We start from the raw sequence: 18,332 nt of genomic DNA, 5'->3' as shown, positions 1-18,332 counted from the left end.
GGTTCTTCAATATTTTTCAGGTTGTGGAACCAACTGTGTATCTTGGAATGTAAAGTTGACATATTCACCTCTCTTTTGGACTATCTACTCTCAAGGAAGTTAAGGACCTCAGGGTATATAACTCAAATAAAATGAAATGAAAATGAAATGAAATGAAAAAAAAGTTAAAAATAAAGTTCAGTCTGAAGAGGTGGGTTTTGTTTGTTTGTTTGGCTATACCAACAGTGCATTTTGAAAAAGTTTTGTACAATGCATAAAAACAAACCACGATAAGACTCCAGGTTCACATTTAAAATAAGGCTTATAAACCATTCATTGTCAAGAATCTGTTCATCTAAAAAGAATAATAAATCAGAAAATAATCTGGATGCCACATTTTGTTCATGTCTGTCTATTCTGGAACTTTCCTCATAATATCAATATGTGTCTAAGGAGTGGAAAAAGAGGAAAATCCCATTTTTTCTTTACATCTTTCTAAATTGGTGGTTTTTAAAGTTTTTTTTTAATCGTTTTCCTTCTCTAAACTGAGAAGGCCAGTGTTATAAGGGTCTCATGGGTTCATTGGAATTGTTCTAATGGACAGCACACAATATCTTTTTCCTTTTTATTACCATGATAATGCAAATTAGTACTTTCATTTGCGGGCATGTAAAGCAAAGTAGACAGTATTTCATTTCCACAGCTTTACAGAAGCTAAACAAATCAGTTTCTTTCCCCCTTCTTTCCTACTTCCCTCAGGCCATTCTGATAAGTGATGGTAATAGAGAAGTAGCAGTAAAAGAACAAAACAAAAGCTTGAATTATGTATGCCTATCCAAGCATTTCAAAGTTAAACCTCTCTCTACAGGTTATACATGCAGCCTTCAGTGTTAGCAAATGTGTGCCTTGCTATAGCTAGGCTCCCTTCCTACTGAGAATTAAGTTATGCTGGTCAGCAGTTCCTCTTAGGCTGGTATAATGTAGTCCTCTTCTCTTTTTCAGGAAGAAATTTACCAGCATGCAGCTTTGGGGGTCTTGGGCACCTTCAAATCATTCAGTGGTGTTCAAAAAGGGCAACATTGTCTACACCACTTCAGGATGGCCAGCCAATCCCCTATTTTAACCACATTTATATATTACAGCAAAAGAAATGATCAGCAAATCTTTTTCAGAACTTTGGAGAACAGACTGGCACAAGATATCGATTCCTCTCCCAGGACATTGTAGTAACAACCCAGAAGATTAGCAAAGAAACTGCAGGGCTCAGTATTCTCTCCGCTCCTCTTCAACATCTACATGAGGCCATTGGGTGAGATCATTCGTCACCATGGACTGAGATATCACCAATATGCTGATGATACTCAGTTGTATATCTCAGCCTGTGGTGAGTTAAGCAATGCTGTGACCTCCTTCTCACAGTGCCTGGAAGCTCTTAGGGGCTGGATGGGGAGCAACGGGTTAAAACTGAACCTAGGCAAGACCTAGTGCAATGATGGCTAACCTTTTTTCCTTCGGGTGCCAAAAGTATGCCCGTACACGCTATCGTGCGCACGTATGTGCCCACACACATAATGGAATGCCCCTCCCACATGCGCCGCCTCTCTGCACATGCGCGCAACCCCCCCGCATGCGCACACGACCCCTGCATGCGCACACAATCCCCCCCTTTTGGCCTCACATCTCAAAACAGCACTGGGGGGGGAAGCCTTTCCCTCCCAAAACAGCTGGGGGGGGGAAAGCTTCCAAAACAGCTGGGAGGGGGAAAAATAGCCTTTGCCTCCCAAACGGCTGGGGGGGGGAAGCTTCCAAAACGGCTGGGAGAGAGGGAAAAAGCCTTTGCCTCCCAAAATGGCTGGGAGTGGGGGGGGGAAGCTTCCAAAACAGCTGGGAAGGGGAAAAAAAACCTTTGCCTCCCAAAACGGTTGGGAGTGGGGGACGGAAGTTTCCAAAACAGCTGGGAGGAGGAAAAACAGCCTTTGCCTCCCAAAACGGCTGGTGGGGGAGGGAAAAAAGCCTCGCCTCCCAAAACATCGCTGGGAGGGGAATCTCCAGAGATCTGGGAAGGCATAGGCAGCAGAAAGTGAGGAAAAAGGTAGGTCTCCCCACGCATGCCGTTTGCAGGGCAGACCCAAAAATTAGCTGGCCGGCGGGAAGCTATTGCGCAGTGCAACTGAGCTAGGCGACAGCTCGCGTGCCCACAGAGAGGGCTCTGCGTGCCACCTGTGGCACACGTGCCATAGGTTCACCATCACGGACCTAGTGGCTCTTGTTTTGGGGTTCTTTGGTCCATGCAGAATTGCCACCTTTGGTCTTAGATAGAGTGGCACTGCCCCATACACACCCAGTGTGTAATCTGGGGGTTCTCCTGGACTTGCGACTCCCGCTCTTTGAACAGGTAGCAGTCATGCCCAGGAGGGTGTGCAGGTGTGCCAGTTATGCCCTTTCCTGGACCAAAAATCCCTACTCACTCATGCCCTAGTCACTTCCCGTCTTGACTATTGCAATGCGCTCTACATGGGGTTGCCCTTGAAAAGCATCTAGAAGCTCCAGTTAGTGCAAAATGCAGTGGCCCACATGGTTTTGTGCAGAATAATAATCCCCTACCCCACTCTGGTGACAAAACACACTCATATCAGCCATTTAATGGGCTCCATCTGGCTCTGGGTTCCCCAGGCCCGCTGGCAGAACCACGTCTTTAGAGCCTTCTGAAAGTGTCAGAGTGGGGACCAGTCTAATTTCAGGAGGGATGATGTTCCATAGGGAGTGAGCCACCACAGAGAAGGCCCTTCTACTGGTTTCTGCCAGATGTATCTCCTTAGAAGATGGGACTCGCAACATTCCTTGCCTCACCTCTCTAGTGGGTTGGGTGGATGTGACTGGCAAGAGACGGTCCCTCAGATAACTTGGCCCCAAGCCACGAAGTGCTTTAAAAGTGACAACCAGCACTTGAATTGCACCCAGACGCAAATCGGCAACCAATGCAGCTCCCGCAGGAGAGGTAACACATGTGTACACTGAGTTTTATTATTATTTTATTATTATTTTTATTTCTTCTATATTGTGTTTTTTATTTCCTGTAAGCCACCTTAAATTGCCATGAGCGAGTAGGCAGCAATATAAAAATTTCCAAATAAAAAAAAAAAGTTAGTAGTGTGAACCATTTTTTTCCCCTTCCACATCCAAGAAATACCCATGGAGAAAAGTTTATTTAGTTGTATTTGTGCATTGCAGATTTCTCTGTATATGCATTTAGTGCAGGTAGAAAAATGCTGTCTAGGTTCCCACGGTATTGATTAGATATGTCATCAGACCATCCCAGGATGCTTCCTGCTACGCTATGGTCTAAAATATTCTTGGCAAAGGTTCCATTTTCTACGTTTATGATCAAGTCCCTGGTAAGATGGACTATCTAGCCATCGCTAAGTGTTACTATTTAGACTCCCTGTCCCTTAAGAAAAGTATTAAAATCGTGGTAAATATCTCCAGAAAGTCTGAACCTCATTGTAGATCTAGAATCCTATTCAATTGCCAGCTTCCGGGGGTCCACCAGCTGCGATTCTTTTTTTAAAAAAACTTTTTTATTTCTATTTCTCATAAACACATTTATATGTATAGTCATTTCCATCATTTTTCATTCATCTTTTCTTTTAACTTTCATTTTTCATTTTTACTTTTTCGGGGCTGCTCTTCTTGAAGTTCTTGGCATGCTGAAAGGATGTAAATATCTGATTCCCTCTTTTGTCCTGCAACATATCTGCTATTCTGAAGATCTCCAGAACTGTTTTTGTTGTTCATTTTTATGGTTTTGTTCTTAACAATAGTTATAATTGCTATTCATTTTTATTTCTTTTTTAGCCATAATTATTGTTCAGATAAGAATTCTGCTGCTCTAGTTTAGGTATGTTGCTATCTATTCTTTAATCATGTACACACCCAAAGCATTTAATTTAAATAATCTGTTAAAATGCTCATTCAGATAATTCCATTGTCAACACTAGTCATACACTAGCAATTGAACAGCCTCTGCCTCAATTTAATCCTATTACCTTTGACCAACACTCATAAAGTACCTCTGTAGTTTATTTTTCCTTTCAGCATACTTTAAATATCTCACTCTATTCACTGGATTCTTTATTTATCAAGTTTAATTTTGTTGTAAACTATACGTCTCAAGTATCTAATACATTTTATTTACTTATTTTAACTTAAATACGTAATACTTATAATCTATATAATATATAACAATTTATAATACAATTGTATAATACAATTTATAATATAATAATACATTGTACAACAATTTATAATATAATCTATAATAGATGTGTGGTTAAGAAGTATGAAAAACAAACAAACAAACAAATAAATACTGAATGATTCCTTTATCTAATTGGTGTACAAACACTCTGTTCATATTCCATTTTCCTCTTAAAACCTCCCTCCCTTGTGTTATGTTTCCTAACCTATTTCTCCCATAGTTTGTTATAAATAAAGTTATTTTCCTTTAAATATTCTAGTATTTCCATATCTCACTCCAAAACATTATGAATAACTCATTTTTATCTCTTGCATTTTGCTCTTGAAGTCTTTTTTCTTTTTATTTTTAAGCGGTATGTTGAATTATTTGCTTTTCCTTCTATTACACTCTCCAGGTTGCCGATTTTGTTTTTACCTCCTTCTTTATCTTTTGATATTTTTGCGAGTTTCAATAATCAGACTTAAAAACATCTGTATAATTCTATCTGTATATAAGGCATATAAAGATAATATCTGCCAATAAAAATATAGTCTTGCAGTGGAAACAGATTATCAAACTAATTTTCAACTAAATCCCAATTTTCTCATTTTCCCCTGTTTAACCAATCCTTCTGAGAGCTTGACCTAGCACTGTAATGCTCCTGATGTAGACTAGCAGGAGTGGGGATATTCCTCAGCACTTTACTGAAAGTATTATTGTAGGAAATCATATAGAACAGTGATGGCGACCTTTTCGGCATCGAGTGCCCAAACTGGAACGTGCACACACATGCACGTGGGAGCGCCGTAAACCCGAAGACCAGGTGGCCGGTGCGCATGCACGTTCCGGCTACCTGGTCTTCGGGTTTACAGCGCTCCGGCATGCGTGAAGACCAACTGGCCGGTGCGCATCGGAAGCCAGAAAAGCAGCTGGTGACAGCACATGTGCCCACACAGAGGGCTCTGTGTGCCACCTCTGGCCCATGTGCCATAGGTTCGCCATCACGGATATAATAGGAGCTATTTAACTAAAATATTAAAGTTTATATTAATAAGTAATAAGGCATTTTTATCCAGTACAGCATCTCTTCTCAATTTTAAAAAAAGGGAAAAAAAACCCCATAATCTTACTTTATGTCCTTTACACTACAATTTGTAATTTTTTTCTGGTGTTAAAAATACATTAAGCTTGAAGCAAATGCAGGTAGCTCATGCGGAGGTACTTTTAAATTAACAGCAATGGGATGAAAACCTGCTTTTCTAGGTCTTTGATAAACAACCAAATCAATAGCTCAACAACTGATCAGTACACCGCCTAATTAGGGTCCTCAGTTAGTGAAACAGAACAGTCATGAAAAGATGCCATTAGTGTCCCAGCCAATAAAAAAAATAATGGATTTTTAAACAGGCAACAGAAAGAACAGGTCGTGGCTCTTTTTGCTATACTTTTTAGCTCTAAATGGAATTACAATTGAACTGGAAGCATATTTTATTAAAAAAAACAGTGTTTAAAATGAGTTAGACTCAATAAGATGCTCATTAGGCATTTTTCACAAGGCATGTGAAAAAGGTATATTGCATTTCATATCTCTATTTTCATAAGAGAAGCCATAATACATATATGCACACTGATACAGTTAAGACTGAGAAAATTGCAAAAATATGAATTGAAGATCATAACTCAATCATTAGCAACTGTTTAACAAAAAAAAATACATATTCTTCTTTGCAATTTGGGAACAATGTTTGGTTTTTTATGGACAGCATGAAAAATAATCTGATAATTCCTGTTAGTGCATTGTAGAAAATAATATTTAAGACAAACTGTACATTTTAATGCAAGGGTATAGGGTTTCCTGCTTGAGCAGGGGGTTGGACTAGAAGACTTCTAAGATCCCTTCCAACTCTGTTATTCTATTCTATTCCATTCCACTCCATTCCATTCCATTCTGTTCCATTCCTATTCCATTCCATTCAATTCTATTGTCATTTGGGTTTGCTGGCTGAGTGGTAAAAGGAGGGGGAGAAAGATTTATGGGCCTAGTGATGTGTTGGTCAAAAGAATTTTCACAAAGCCCTTCATCACTAACCATATAAATGTTGGACAATTTAATTTAATTTTTTTTTTAATTTTGATTTATATGCCGCCCTTCTCCGGAGACTCAGGGAGGCTTACAATGTGCTAAGCAATAGCCTTCATCCTTTTGTATATTTATACAAAGTCAGCTTATTGCCCCCACAACTGGGTCCTCAATTTACCTCCCTTAGAAAGGATGGAAGGCTGAGTCAACCTTGAGCCTGGCGAGATTCGAACCTGCAGTAATTGCAGGCAGCTGGTCTTAATAACAGGGTGCTTTAAACCACTGTACTACCAAGGCTCCTTTATATTTCTATGAAATTTCAGGCAAATCTTTATGTCAGCTGATAATTTTGTTCAAGTATTTGGAAGGCAATAGTAAAAAAAATAATGACAAGAAGTCTTAATTGGGATGGTTTAAAAATGGCAGAAACAAAAATGTAATGGTGAACTTAGCAAAGTCTGCTGAAAAGGGTAAAACTTGTATTTTGTGCTGCATTTCTTGGTAATAGTAAGAAAACTGGCAATACATGAGAATATGCCCGTCTTGGACAACCTATGAATTTTCACAAAGGAAGAAGGAACAAATCAACATTAAATTTTTAAAAAATGGTTTCTTTACCCATATCTGATGACACTCAGCTGTACATCTCCATCCCAGGCCACCCCAATGATGCCCTTGAAGTGATGTCCCGGTGCCTGGAGGCCGTGCGGGTTGGATGGGGAGAAACAGGCTCCGACTCAACCCTTCCAAGACTGAGTGGCTGTGGCTTCCGGCATCCCAATATAGCCAGCTGGTGCCATCGCTGGTTATTGGGGGCGAATCATTGGCCCCCACAGAAAGGGCTCGCAACTTGGGCGTCCTCCTGGATACATGGCTGTCTTTAGAAGAGCATATGATGGCCATGGCCAGGGGGGCTTTTTATCAGGTCCGCCTGATTCACCAGTTGCGTCCCTTTCTAGATCAGGACTCCCTACGCACGGTCACTCAGGCACTCGTCATTTCCCGCCTGGACTACTGCAATGCTCTCTACATGGGGCTCCCCTTGGGGTGCACCCAGAGGCTCCAGTTGGTCCAGAATGCGGCCACGCATTCTGGAATTATGGGAGCGATGGGGCGCTCCCATGTGACACCTCTCCTGCGCGAGCTGCACTGGCTTCCTGTGGTCTTCCGGGTGCGCTTCAAGGTGTTGGTGACCACCTTTAAAGCACTCCATGGCTTAGGGCCGGGGTATCTACAAGACCGCCTTCTGCCGCCAATAGCCTCCCACCGGCCAGTTTGCTCAGAGAGGGCCTCCTTAGGGTGCCGTCAGCCAGACAATGTCGGCTGGCGACCCCCAGGGGGAGAGCCTTCTCTATAGCGGCACCTGTCCTCTGGAACAACCTACCCCCAGAGATACGCCCGATACCAGACCTCTGGACTTTTCGTCAGGCCCTGAAAACACATCTATTTCATCTAGCCGGGCTGGCTTGACCCCATCCTTGCGGTTTTAAATTTATAATTGGTTTTAATTGGGTTATTTTAAATTGATGGCCAAAATTATTTAATGTTTTTTAAATTGTTTTTAAATTTTATATGTTGTGTTTTTACCGTGGCTGTTCACCGCCCTGAGTCCTGTTGGAGAAGGGCGGTATACAAATTAAATAAATAAATAAATAAAATAAATAAATATCTGAGATGAATCTTTTCCTATTTAGTAGTTCTCAAGAACATAATGGCTTAGCATTATGTATCAACGATCAAGGTTGGTAGATGTCACTGTTAATTACAGCAATCCCAGTTCAATGTTTGATATAATAGATACAAAGATAGGTGGATAAAAAATGTTTCCCCTACCATTTCAATTTGCCTTTCTGGCCTCCTGAGAACTACCAGTTGTATCATGCCACGAATATTTCCTTCCATAGACATTGAACGCCTCAAAGTCTCCATGGCTTCATGGTTTGATTTTCCAAGCAAAGAGTCACTATTTACTGCAATAAGCTGGTCATTTATTCGTAACCGCCCATCCTGCAAAAAAAAAAAAAAAAAAGACAGCGCCATCTTTTTAAAACTTTAAAGTATCAGTCAACAATGTGTTAAATGTATTTTTTTAAAAATGAAGTATTAAAGTTTCCATAAAATTCTATATACTCCAAAAACACATATCTCTCCATCACATTAAAACACTCTAGCAGAATTTTCATGATTACTATTGCTATAAGCATATTCTAAAATCTATTCTGCATTCTTCAACACATAAAAATAAAAAGAGGATAGTAAATCCCCAAAGGAACCAATTTCTGAGAACCCAGGATTTCTCAACCTTATGCCCAACTCTGACATCCGGAGTATAACAAAAGTTAGCCCCCAGATAAAATTTATTATATAAATTATATTAAATGTTCACATTGGTTGTCATATTCTTCTTTCCTTCTTTCCTTACTTTTTGATGCATGACCTTTGAACAATATAACAACACAATACAATGTTTTCTCTATAAAAATATTATTTCAATCAACCAATCAATTTTTATTACACATACACCAGCAAATGAAAACATTAAAACATAATAATAGTATAATTTTTTTAAAAAATCACTTAAAGCACCTAAATGGAATATTTGTAAATGTGAATCTTTCTCTGTGTGCATGTACATGTGTGTGTGTGTGTGTGTGTGTGTATGTGTGTGTGTACCTGAATGTAAAAAGAAAAAAAAATTCAGAGGCATGGCACATTTGTAACAGCCATTAATTATGTGCCAATGACAAGAGCTATTAGCTATTTTTAAAATAATTAGCTTAGTCATCCAAGTCCAAAGTTACAGATTTTATTTTTAATATGCATAGAAGAAAACATGTCACAAAGAGAAGTTTGTTATTATAACCCACCCACAGCACTTGCCCAGTGTATTATTGCTAAGAAACCTAAAAGTAAGATAGAAAAAAAGGTTTAAAAATCAATAATGTTTTTGAAATAAGGTGTGGTCCAAGCTGTTGGAGCAGGGGTTCTTGTGTGAGAAGAAATGTTGAGCACTACTAAAAGTTTTGAGAATGTGGGTAAAATTGGAATATTTAAAAGAACACAAATGCAACAGAAATGGTAATGATTACCTGCTAAAGCAAAGAATTAATTTGTTTCTACTTTGTTCACGATTAATTTGAAAGTCATGATGAGTATGTATCTTTCATGTTTTGGTTATGAATGGAATATATGGCTTAGATATTCACTACAATTGTTGCACAGAAAGATGTGATGGATAATATCAGAATCCAGTTTTAAAACAATGGGTACTTGTTTTTATATTTTTTAACTTATTTAATTTTCATTTTATATTTTTTGTGCTTTAAAATTCCTTGTACCCTACCCTCCATTTATGCTGATCTTTGACCATAAAAAGATTGATTTGATCTGAATGGCAAGGAAAATGAGCAGAAATGTAATATTTATTAATGACTCTCTAGCTTGGTTTAATAAAGAATTTAAAGATAGCAGCAGTCTTGTATTTGCTCAAAGCATTTTGTTGCAGCTTGCTGAAAATATCAAAACAATGAATATCTCATTGCTATAATCAAGATATAGCAAAATACAATTTAAGTTTCCTTCTAGTAAATTTAAAAAATCAACAGTGTTCTTCTTATTACAATTCTCCAAACCTTTCTAAAACAAAATAAAAATCTATAGCCAACAACACTAAAAATCAAAGGCCCAAGCATACATGAACAATATGTCCAGGTTTTTCTCTCAGTAGTCTAAGACAGGTGTCCCTAACGCCCAGGCCATGGCCCGTTACTGGGCCTTGAGCCCGTTCAGAACCAGGCCGTGGAACTGGTAGGTGAGTGTGCACGTGCACATTCCCACTTGCATGAGCAGTGGACAAATGCGTTTGGGCTTTATTTGTGCAAGCAGCAGGAGTTCGTGGTTGCCGTTCGCACAAATAGAGCTGTATGTGCGCATTTGCCCACCACTCACGTGGAACCATCCCCTCTCCCCTCCCCACCAGTCCACAAAGACAGAAAAGTTGGAGAACTCTGGTCTAAGACTAGTGATATGCAGAAGCTTTCAAGAAGTAATTCAAAATCAGCTTATAGAGCTTCCCCAGTAGTGCATGTAGCTCAGAGCTGTCAGTGTATCCGGTTCCCTTCCAGGCTTTCTGTTCTCACATCATGACTCTTTCAGGCCTGGAGGTTCTGCTACATCAGCCCCCTCATTGAATCCTTCTTTTACATACATTTATTTCTTTACTTCTTTACTTCTTTTACATACATTGCCAATGCATAAATTGCCTCTTCTTGAGTTTTCCATGTGTTAGAAGCCAAAGACGGTAGGTGGCTTCAGTAAGCTAGTTATTCCAACTCCTGTTCAGTCTATCAAGGAAGCTATAGGCCAACATCAGATTGAGGAAGAAGAGGAAGAGGAAGGAAATAGAAATAGGCAGCACCTTAATGCATCCAGAGTTAGCTTCCTTTTCAAACTCACAAGTCTACTGGCATTTATTGGCAATCATTTGGCACCAGTAAGACTTAGTGGCCCTTCATTCTATTATGGCCTTAGGCTTTTTCCTCCATCTTTTTCAGACTATTAAAGCAAAAGTATGCCCAATTATTTTCTTAGCAAATACAATAAAAGCCACCATCCAAGTACAAGTCTGGTCAGAAATAAACTCAGTAGAGCTTGTTGTGACTTCACTTCTATATATGTATACAAGGCGAAAGCATTACTATATATAAAATCATACTTTTTGAGCGTAATAATTTTTTTTGTAAACATAAACATGTCCTCTTGGAAAATATGCCTATTTTTTTTTTGTCATGGTAGGACAAGATTTTTTTATAGCAATAGCACTTAGATTTATATATCACTTCACAGTGCTTTACAGCCCTCTCTAAGCAGTTTACAGTCAGCATATTACCCCCAACAATCTGGGTCCTCATTTTACCGACCTTGGAAGGATGGAAGGCTGAGTCAACCTTGAGCCTGGTGAGATTCGATCTGCCAAACTGCTGGCAGCTAGTGATCAGCAGAAGTAGCCTGCAGTACTGCACTCTAACCACTGCGCCACAGCGGCTCTTATAGAGTATTTGGTGGAATCTAACATAAATTATCTGACAATCACTGGTCCAGAATTTTAGAGTTGGTGTTGTTATTACACAGAAAAGATATCTAAACAAACTATTTAAACTCTAAATCAATATATTGTTTGCCATGAATTGGATAAAGGCAATTAAACTGAAGTGCAATCCAGACAAATCTCCCTGGTCAGTCTAAAAATATGCTCAGGGAATGAAATTTGAGGTGAAATCATACTTTCTTTGAAGTCTCACATCTGAAGATTCAATGTACTCCTAGATTTGTTATGTATGTGCGCTACTGGAGATGTCAGAATTAAATACAATGATCTGAGCCTTAATTATGCTCTGTTTGGAACATTCAGTAAAATGTTCTGCCTTTGAAATTTGTTTGGAAACTACAGAATCCTGTAGCCAGATTATTGCTTAGGGCCTCTACAGGTGGTGTAGAGAAGAGATTATTCTGATCTGTTTCCAGGAACAATTCAAAGTACTAGTCATTATGTATAAACACTGACATCACTTAGGACCAGACTATTTCCAAGACTGTGCTCTCCTTAAAGTGTTTTCCTGGACTTTCAATTCTTTAGAAAATGTCTTTTCAGAATCCTCTCACAGCCAGAAGCATATTTGTTGGGTCATTATGTGTGGCTGTCCCAAGCTTTGAAATTATCTACAAAGAGGACAGGTTAGGAACATCTGCCTTTTGCTTTGTTTGTTTAAATGTTACCTCTTTGTACTGATTTAATTAGAACATTGGTTTTTTAATTATAAATTTAAAAAATCCCACAGTATTCTAGGTTGCCCAGAGTGGGAACTGAGTAAACACAACAGACATTTGTTTCTGATCGAGAAACCTATCCTGCAATCTTTCCTCCACAAAAAAGATTGCAGGAACTGGCAACACATATAATTGCATAAGACTTTAAACACCATATCCCAATTCTTAATGTCATCATATAAAGGGACAAAGCTTGTGTGTATTATTTAAAAAGTCCTACCCTGAAATGGTCATAGTGTCATCCATATCCAAGGCACTCATTGTCTTAATAACATAAACATGTGATAAGTAAAAAGATGCCAGTACACAATTTTTCTATCTTTAGTATCCTTTATGTTGCCTTTTAAAATGAACTATGCCATCATTTATTCTTACATTTTTAAGAGAATCTGAAATGTTAATTAAGCCATCAGACAGCATTAACCAAATGTGCATATTAATGTTGGCATGAGGTATGTACCACCACAATGCTCAGTTTTTATTTGCTGGGCAAAAAGCACTTAACTCATAGAATAAAGAGAAATAACATGAAAAAAGACAAACTAATAGGAGTTAATTTTTGAAATTATTTTAGGTTGTAAAAAATTACCTTTATGTGACTACGTATTTAAAATCTAGAGGATTATAGCTCTAGGTCTGAAATACATAGCAGAATAGCAATTGATATATCAATCATTATTTTATTTTTTAAAACTCTTAGAGACATTGCAACTCAAATTATTCACAATGATGACATAAATTTGAAAAAACCTAATATGGATTAAAAGGGTCTACAGTTCAAAAGGTCTCACAGATGAGGAAGTAGCATTGAAAAACCATTAGCCTGCTTACAATGAATTTGATTCAATCATGCATTCATTAAGAGTTTTCTATAAGCACTTGTCAGAGTTGCTTACATCTCTCATATGTCTTAGCAGTCCATAAAATGTGTATTTTCAATTCTAATATCCCCGTAAGGCATTCAATATATTCATGTTACATTGCTGCCAAGTCTGTCTGTCTATCTATTTTAATAAACAGTCATTGAAGCTGTTATAATAGTAATGTACCAAACCCAGTACCTAAGGAGGTACTGGGTTTGGTACATTACTATTATAACAGCTTCAATGAAAGGAGAAGGAGAAAATGAAAAGTAAGAACAAATAGATTAGAAAATTAAGGAACATTTTATTTTATTTTACTTTATTAATGAGGTAACTAATGATATCATCTAACAACCATATTAAACTACTAAAACATGTTTTGGAAAGAGATACAGTAGATTGACCCAACCATCATGCATCAAAACATTGCCCCCTTGATATATTACAAACATCTATAAATCTTGGAAACTTATTATATTTCTACTAATCAGTCACATTCAACATTCCACAAGATATTTTCAGATACATTCAAATAAGTTACAATGTTTGCATGTCAACCATGTATTGACAAACACATTGGGACAGTGGAGCTAAATTAGCTTCTGAAATGATGTTAATTATCTTGAACACTTTCGACAGTCACATCTAGAAGTAGTTTATTTCCAATATACTCACTTCACATTATATATGTATAATGAATTTTTAGCTTGGAATTTTGATTACCTGTTCTTTTCTAAATTCTGCCCCTGAGCCTATTTTTACAGAGCATTTCAGTTCAGCATGAGAGTGGTAACTAAGAAATTAAATACTAAAAAAATTTTCAAAGTGGAAAATTTGAGAGTTAAAGTGCCACTAGGAAGTGATCTAGAAATGACTTGGAAAGATTCTCTCCATCAAAAGTATAGTCCTCAGTACAGTTAGGGACTGCTGAGAATAGGCCTTACCACAGCCAGGTATTTTGTCTCAAAGGTTATTTTCCTTCCTACTGAATTTGCAATACAGTCAGCTACATAGCTGGCAAAATTTATCTGTTGTTCTGAGAAACAGATAGCTTCTGCTTGAATATCAAGGTTAACTCTTCCTTATCTGTTGGAAAATAATGAAAACGGGGAATTCTTCTTCCACAGAAACAGTTGATAGCTTGCCAAGGGCACCAGGTGGTTGGAAATTCTGAAGAGGAGAGCTGTCATGGTAGAGGTTCATTTGCCCATGGTATCTAGCCTGTATTACTAATTCAACATTGCAATTTTCCTTGAGTGGCCTTCACCAATAAAGAATTTGGCATTGGGCGTTATAATAGAAACTTTTATTCCTCCTTTTGTACCTTATATTGGTTTCTTTGGTTTCTTCTTCCATGGATCATTAATACTTTTAATAATGCTGGAAACAGGTTGAAGGATCCTGGGGTATATGCTTAATAATGTGCAAACTGAAAAATTGAGTCATCTATTGATTTCATCATTTGATGGATTTGTGGCAAAAAGGATTGATTTTCTAACATGTTATCAGTTCTTGCTTGGCCTCCTATTAATTTCTCTGAATTTAAGAGTTGATCAGATGTAATTATTTCTGCCTTCTGATTATCTCCTTTCTCAGAGGGGAGATTTCAACAGTCGTTTGATTGTATCTGTTCCAGCAGTTGTTTGTTTCTATCTGTTACACAAAACCTACAGTCTGTTATCCGTGATGTCAGGAGTTGATAGACAATTGTTTTGCTAGCTTCACTGGAGGGAAGAACAATCAATGCAAATTAGTCTATTATAAGGACATCAAGGCCATAGTCTGGCTCTCTCAACCTTCTTTGTATTAAAGAAGTATGGGAGAGAAAGAGAGTATGGGAGAGATCCTACAGATATGATTCATGTAGATAAGAATTTTTACTGCAAACAAAAATGAAATCAACAGCAATAACAAAAGCACTTAGACTTATATACCACTTCACAGTGCTTTACAGCCCTCTCTAAGCACTTTACAGCATATTGTCCCCAACAATTTGGGTTCTCATTTTACCAACCTCAAAAGGATGGAAGGCTGAGTCAATCTTGAGCTGATGAGAATCAAATTGCTGGCAGTCAGTAGAATAGCCTGCAGTACTGCATTCTAACCAGAGGTGGGTTTCAGCAGGTTCTGACCAGTTCTAGAGAACCGGTAGCGGAAATTTTGAGTAGTTCAGAGAACCGGTAAATACCACCTCTGACTGGCCCCGACCCATCTATTCTCTGCCTTCTGAGTCCCAACTGATCAGGAGGAAATGGGGATTTTGCAGTAACCTTCGCCTGGAGTGGGGAGGGAATGGAGATTTTGCAGTATCCTTCCCCTGGAGTGGGGAGGGAATGGAGATTTTACAGTATCCTTCCCCTGCCACGCCCACCAAGGCATGCCACGCCCACCAAGCCACACCTACAAAACCGGTAGTAAAAAAAATTTGAAACCCACCACTGATTCTAACTACTGCACCACCACAGCTCATAAAACAATTGACTGCTCACATCCAATCTACATCCACTTTCCTTCTTATATCTACTATGGTTTAAATTGATTTGTATTGTCTTCCTCCCCTCCCATTAATTAATAGACTGTTTGGTATGCACATGGTGGTTTAGAAGCTAAGACTTCATTGTAGTATGTAACTACTATCATTGGCCTGGGAAAACTGGTTCTCAACTTTACTCTTATTCTTAGGTGAATTAGTTCTTAAGGATGTTGGTTCTGATTCAGAAATGGATCATCAAAATAATGGCAACAATAAGATGGTGCATGTTCCTATTCCCTCCAACATCCCTGGGGGATATTGGTTCCATCCCACAATGGTTAATGGAAGAAGGGACAGCAATGGTTTCCTCTATTTAGTATTAGTTTCTGATGCAACATGAATGTTCAGTAATAAAGGGAAGCCAGGAAATTCTTCTCTATGTGTAGTCATTAGGATGCAACTATGAGATCATATTCTGCTCTATTTATTTCTTAATATTTGGGGTACCCTGTAAGGGAGATTCATTTCTCTGATTACTGACTCCTTGTATTGCCACATACGTATTTCATCATTCTATTTCCTCCTATTTTATTTTGGAACTAGACTGTGTACTGTATTTTATCTTATTTTATTTTATTGATAAGGTAACAGGAATGTATCAATTCAATAAACTACTAGTACTATTGCTTAACATTAATCCCTCTGGTAAACATACTGTACAACAATAACACAATAAAATACCTAGCAAAATATAAAACAGAAACCCCAATTGTCCAATTAGCAATCATAATACAAAAGCTTTAAAATCTAAAGTTCAATTTTATAGACAGTATTTTATATTGTACTTCTACTTCTATTGATTTCAACAGGAATTACACATCAATACATTTTTGAACTTCAACATGCAATTTTGAAAATTTAGACTATATATCCAGTGGATTAGGCAGCACTACTTTATAAAATTGATAGGCAACCCAAAAAATGAGCTGTTTTTAATGATATATTGACAGAGTGATCAATTATCACTTATTCAACCCTAAATCCTGCCAGCTTACTGGTTTTGGAGTATGAATGTCTGAGCCATATGTAGTATAACAGAATAACAGAGTTGGAAGGGATCTTGTAGGTCATTTAGTCCAACCCCAAGCCAAAGCAGGAGACCCTACATCATTTCTGACAGATGGCAATCCAGTCTCTTTTTGAAAGCTTTCAGTGATGAAGCTCCTTGAAGGCAAGCTGTTCCATTAGTTGATTGTTCTCACTGTCAGATAATTTCTTCTTATTTCTAGGTTAAATCTCTCCTTGATCGGTTTCCATCCATTATTCCTTGTCTGGCCTTCAGGTGCCTTGGAGAATATCTTGACCCCTTCCTCTCTGTGGCAGCCCCTCAAGTATTGGAACACTGCTATCATGTCTCTTCTGGTCCTTCTCTTCACTAGACTAGTCATGTCCAATTCCTGTAACAGTGAATCTTCTAGCATACAATTGCTTGAGGTACTCAGTAAACTCAAAGGCCTATCATTAGTGTAAGTCATATTTTCTTTTTGTCTTTTTGAAAATAGGGGTCACATTAGCCTGCCTCTAATCTTTTTAGATTTTGATCAATGGATGAAGAGAACTGTCAGCACACAAACCTTCTAGTCAAGATTGGCTTAAATCAATGCTCAAGGGTTTCAACTGCAAGAGAATATTGTATGATTTGGAGTTTTTTTTTACAGATATAAAATACAAGGCAATTATATTCTCAATATGTTTAGGAATTGACAAATAATAAAGCTCTTTTTCATTAGTGTCCTGTTTCAGACTGAGCAAATGCACTGGCTCAATCTACAAGTGATTTAGTGATGCTTAGTATTGCAGTTAATTATAAAGAAAGTGTTAAGTGAAGATGTGGCAGAATCTGAGGGTGGAGTCATAAAAGATAACAGCCTAGAGTCTCTACATAGTCACAAATGGACTAAGTCCAGTGGTGGGATTCAGCCAGTTCGCATTACTTCGGGAGAACTGGTTGTTAGCTTTCTGAGCGGTTTGGCAAATTGGTTGTTGGAAGAAATCATTAGGGCAGAGAACCTATTGTTAAATTACTTGAATCCCACCACTGACTAAGTCTAACCCTCATGAATCCCATTGATCCTTATCTATCACCAGAGTAGATTCTTATGCATACACATGAGTAGTAATAAATCAATTTAACTGGAATTTCAAGTGTGGTCCTGTTCTTTTGTGCCTAGCAGAAAGGCAGACAAAGAACTTTACAAATGTAGGCAGATTTCAGAAAATAGAAGTAAATGATGTTTTGTTTGATATTTGGATGCAACAGGGGTAGTTTAGAGTTTAGTCCAGATACAACCGTCGGAAACTAATAAAACTTACCATTTTGAACCAACTGAAGCTTCCAACTACTCTTCAAAGGCAGTTCCATTGCAAACACATTACAAACCTCCAGATGGGAGGTGATCAGAGTGTGGGTGACTGTGAGAAAGGGCACATTGGTCCAGAAATGGGCGTAACCCAGTGCATAACTCATAGCTGTGCAAAGCTTTCCTGGCCATGACAGTCACCTGCTCCTCGAGCAGGGGTAGCAAGTCCAGGAGAACTGCTTGATTGATTGACTGCTGACTTCTGAAGCTGATAGCTTACTAGATCAGGCCTTTCAACCACTAGCGCTTACAATTATGCAAGACCTTTCATGGATTCTACTATTTTTTACTGCAAAACATGAATCTGAAACTGTTGAAAAAAAATTACTCCTGAACAAACTTGAAGAAGTCTTCATTCTGAAAAATTCTGAAAGAGGTTTGTTCAATCTAGTCTATCATCTGAGACAAGTTTAATACCATTCCAGCTTAATGTTAAAAGAAAAGAGCTTCCAAA

General features: G+C 38.1%; 1 protein-coding gene across 3 annotated transcripts in view; it reads right to left on the bottom strand.

Annotated features, from left to right (window-relative positions):
- Positions 1-18,332, bottom strand: part of PARD3B (par-3 family cell polarity regulator beta) — a 568,533-nt gene that overhangs the window by 323,468 nt on the left and 226,733 nt on the right. For all 3 annotated transcript variants that reach the window (XM_060688120.2, XM_060688124.2, XM_034431407.3), the window contains exon 12: positions 8,130-8,303. In XM_060688120.2, the coding sequence (XP_060544103.2) occupies positions 8,130-8,303 (174 nt within the window). The remainder of the gene's footprint in view (positions 1-8,129; positions 8,304-18,332) is intronic.

This window comes from Pantherophis guttatus, chromosome 1 (assembly GCF_059756535.1).
Source record: "Pantherophis guttatus breed Tessera chromosome 1, ASM5975653v1, whole genome shotgun sequence".
Lineage (NCBI taxonomy): Eukaryota > Metazoa > Chordata > Lepidosauria > Squamata > Colubridae > Pantherophis > Pantherophis guttatus.
This window is presented reverse-complemented; position numbering and strand designations above follow the sequence as displayed.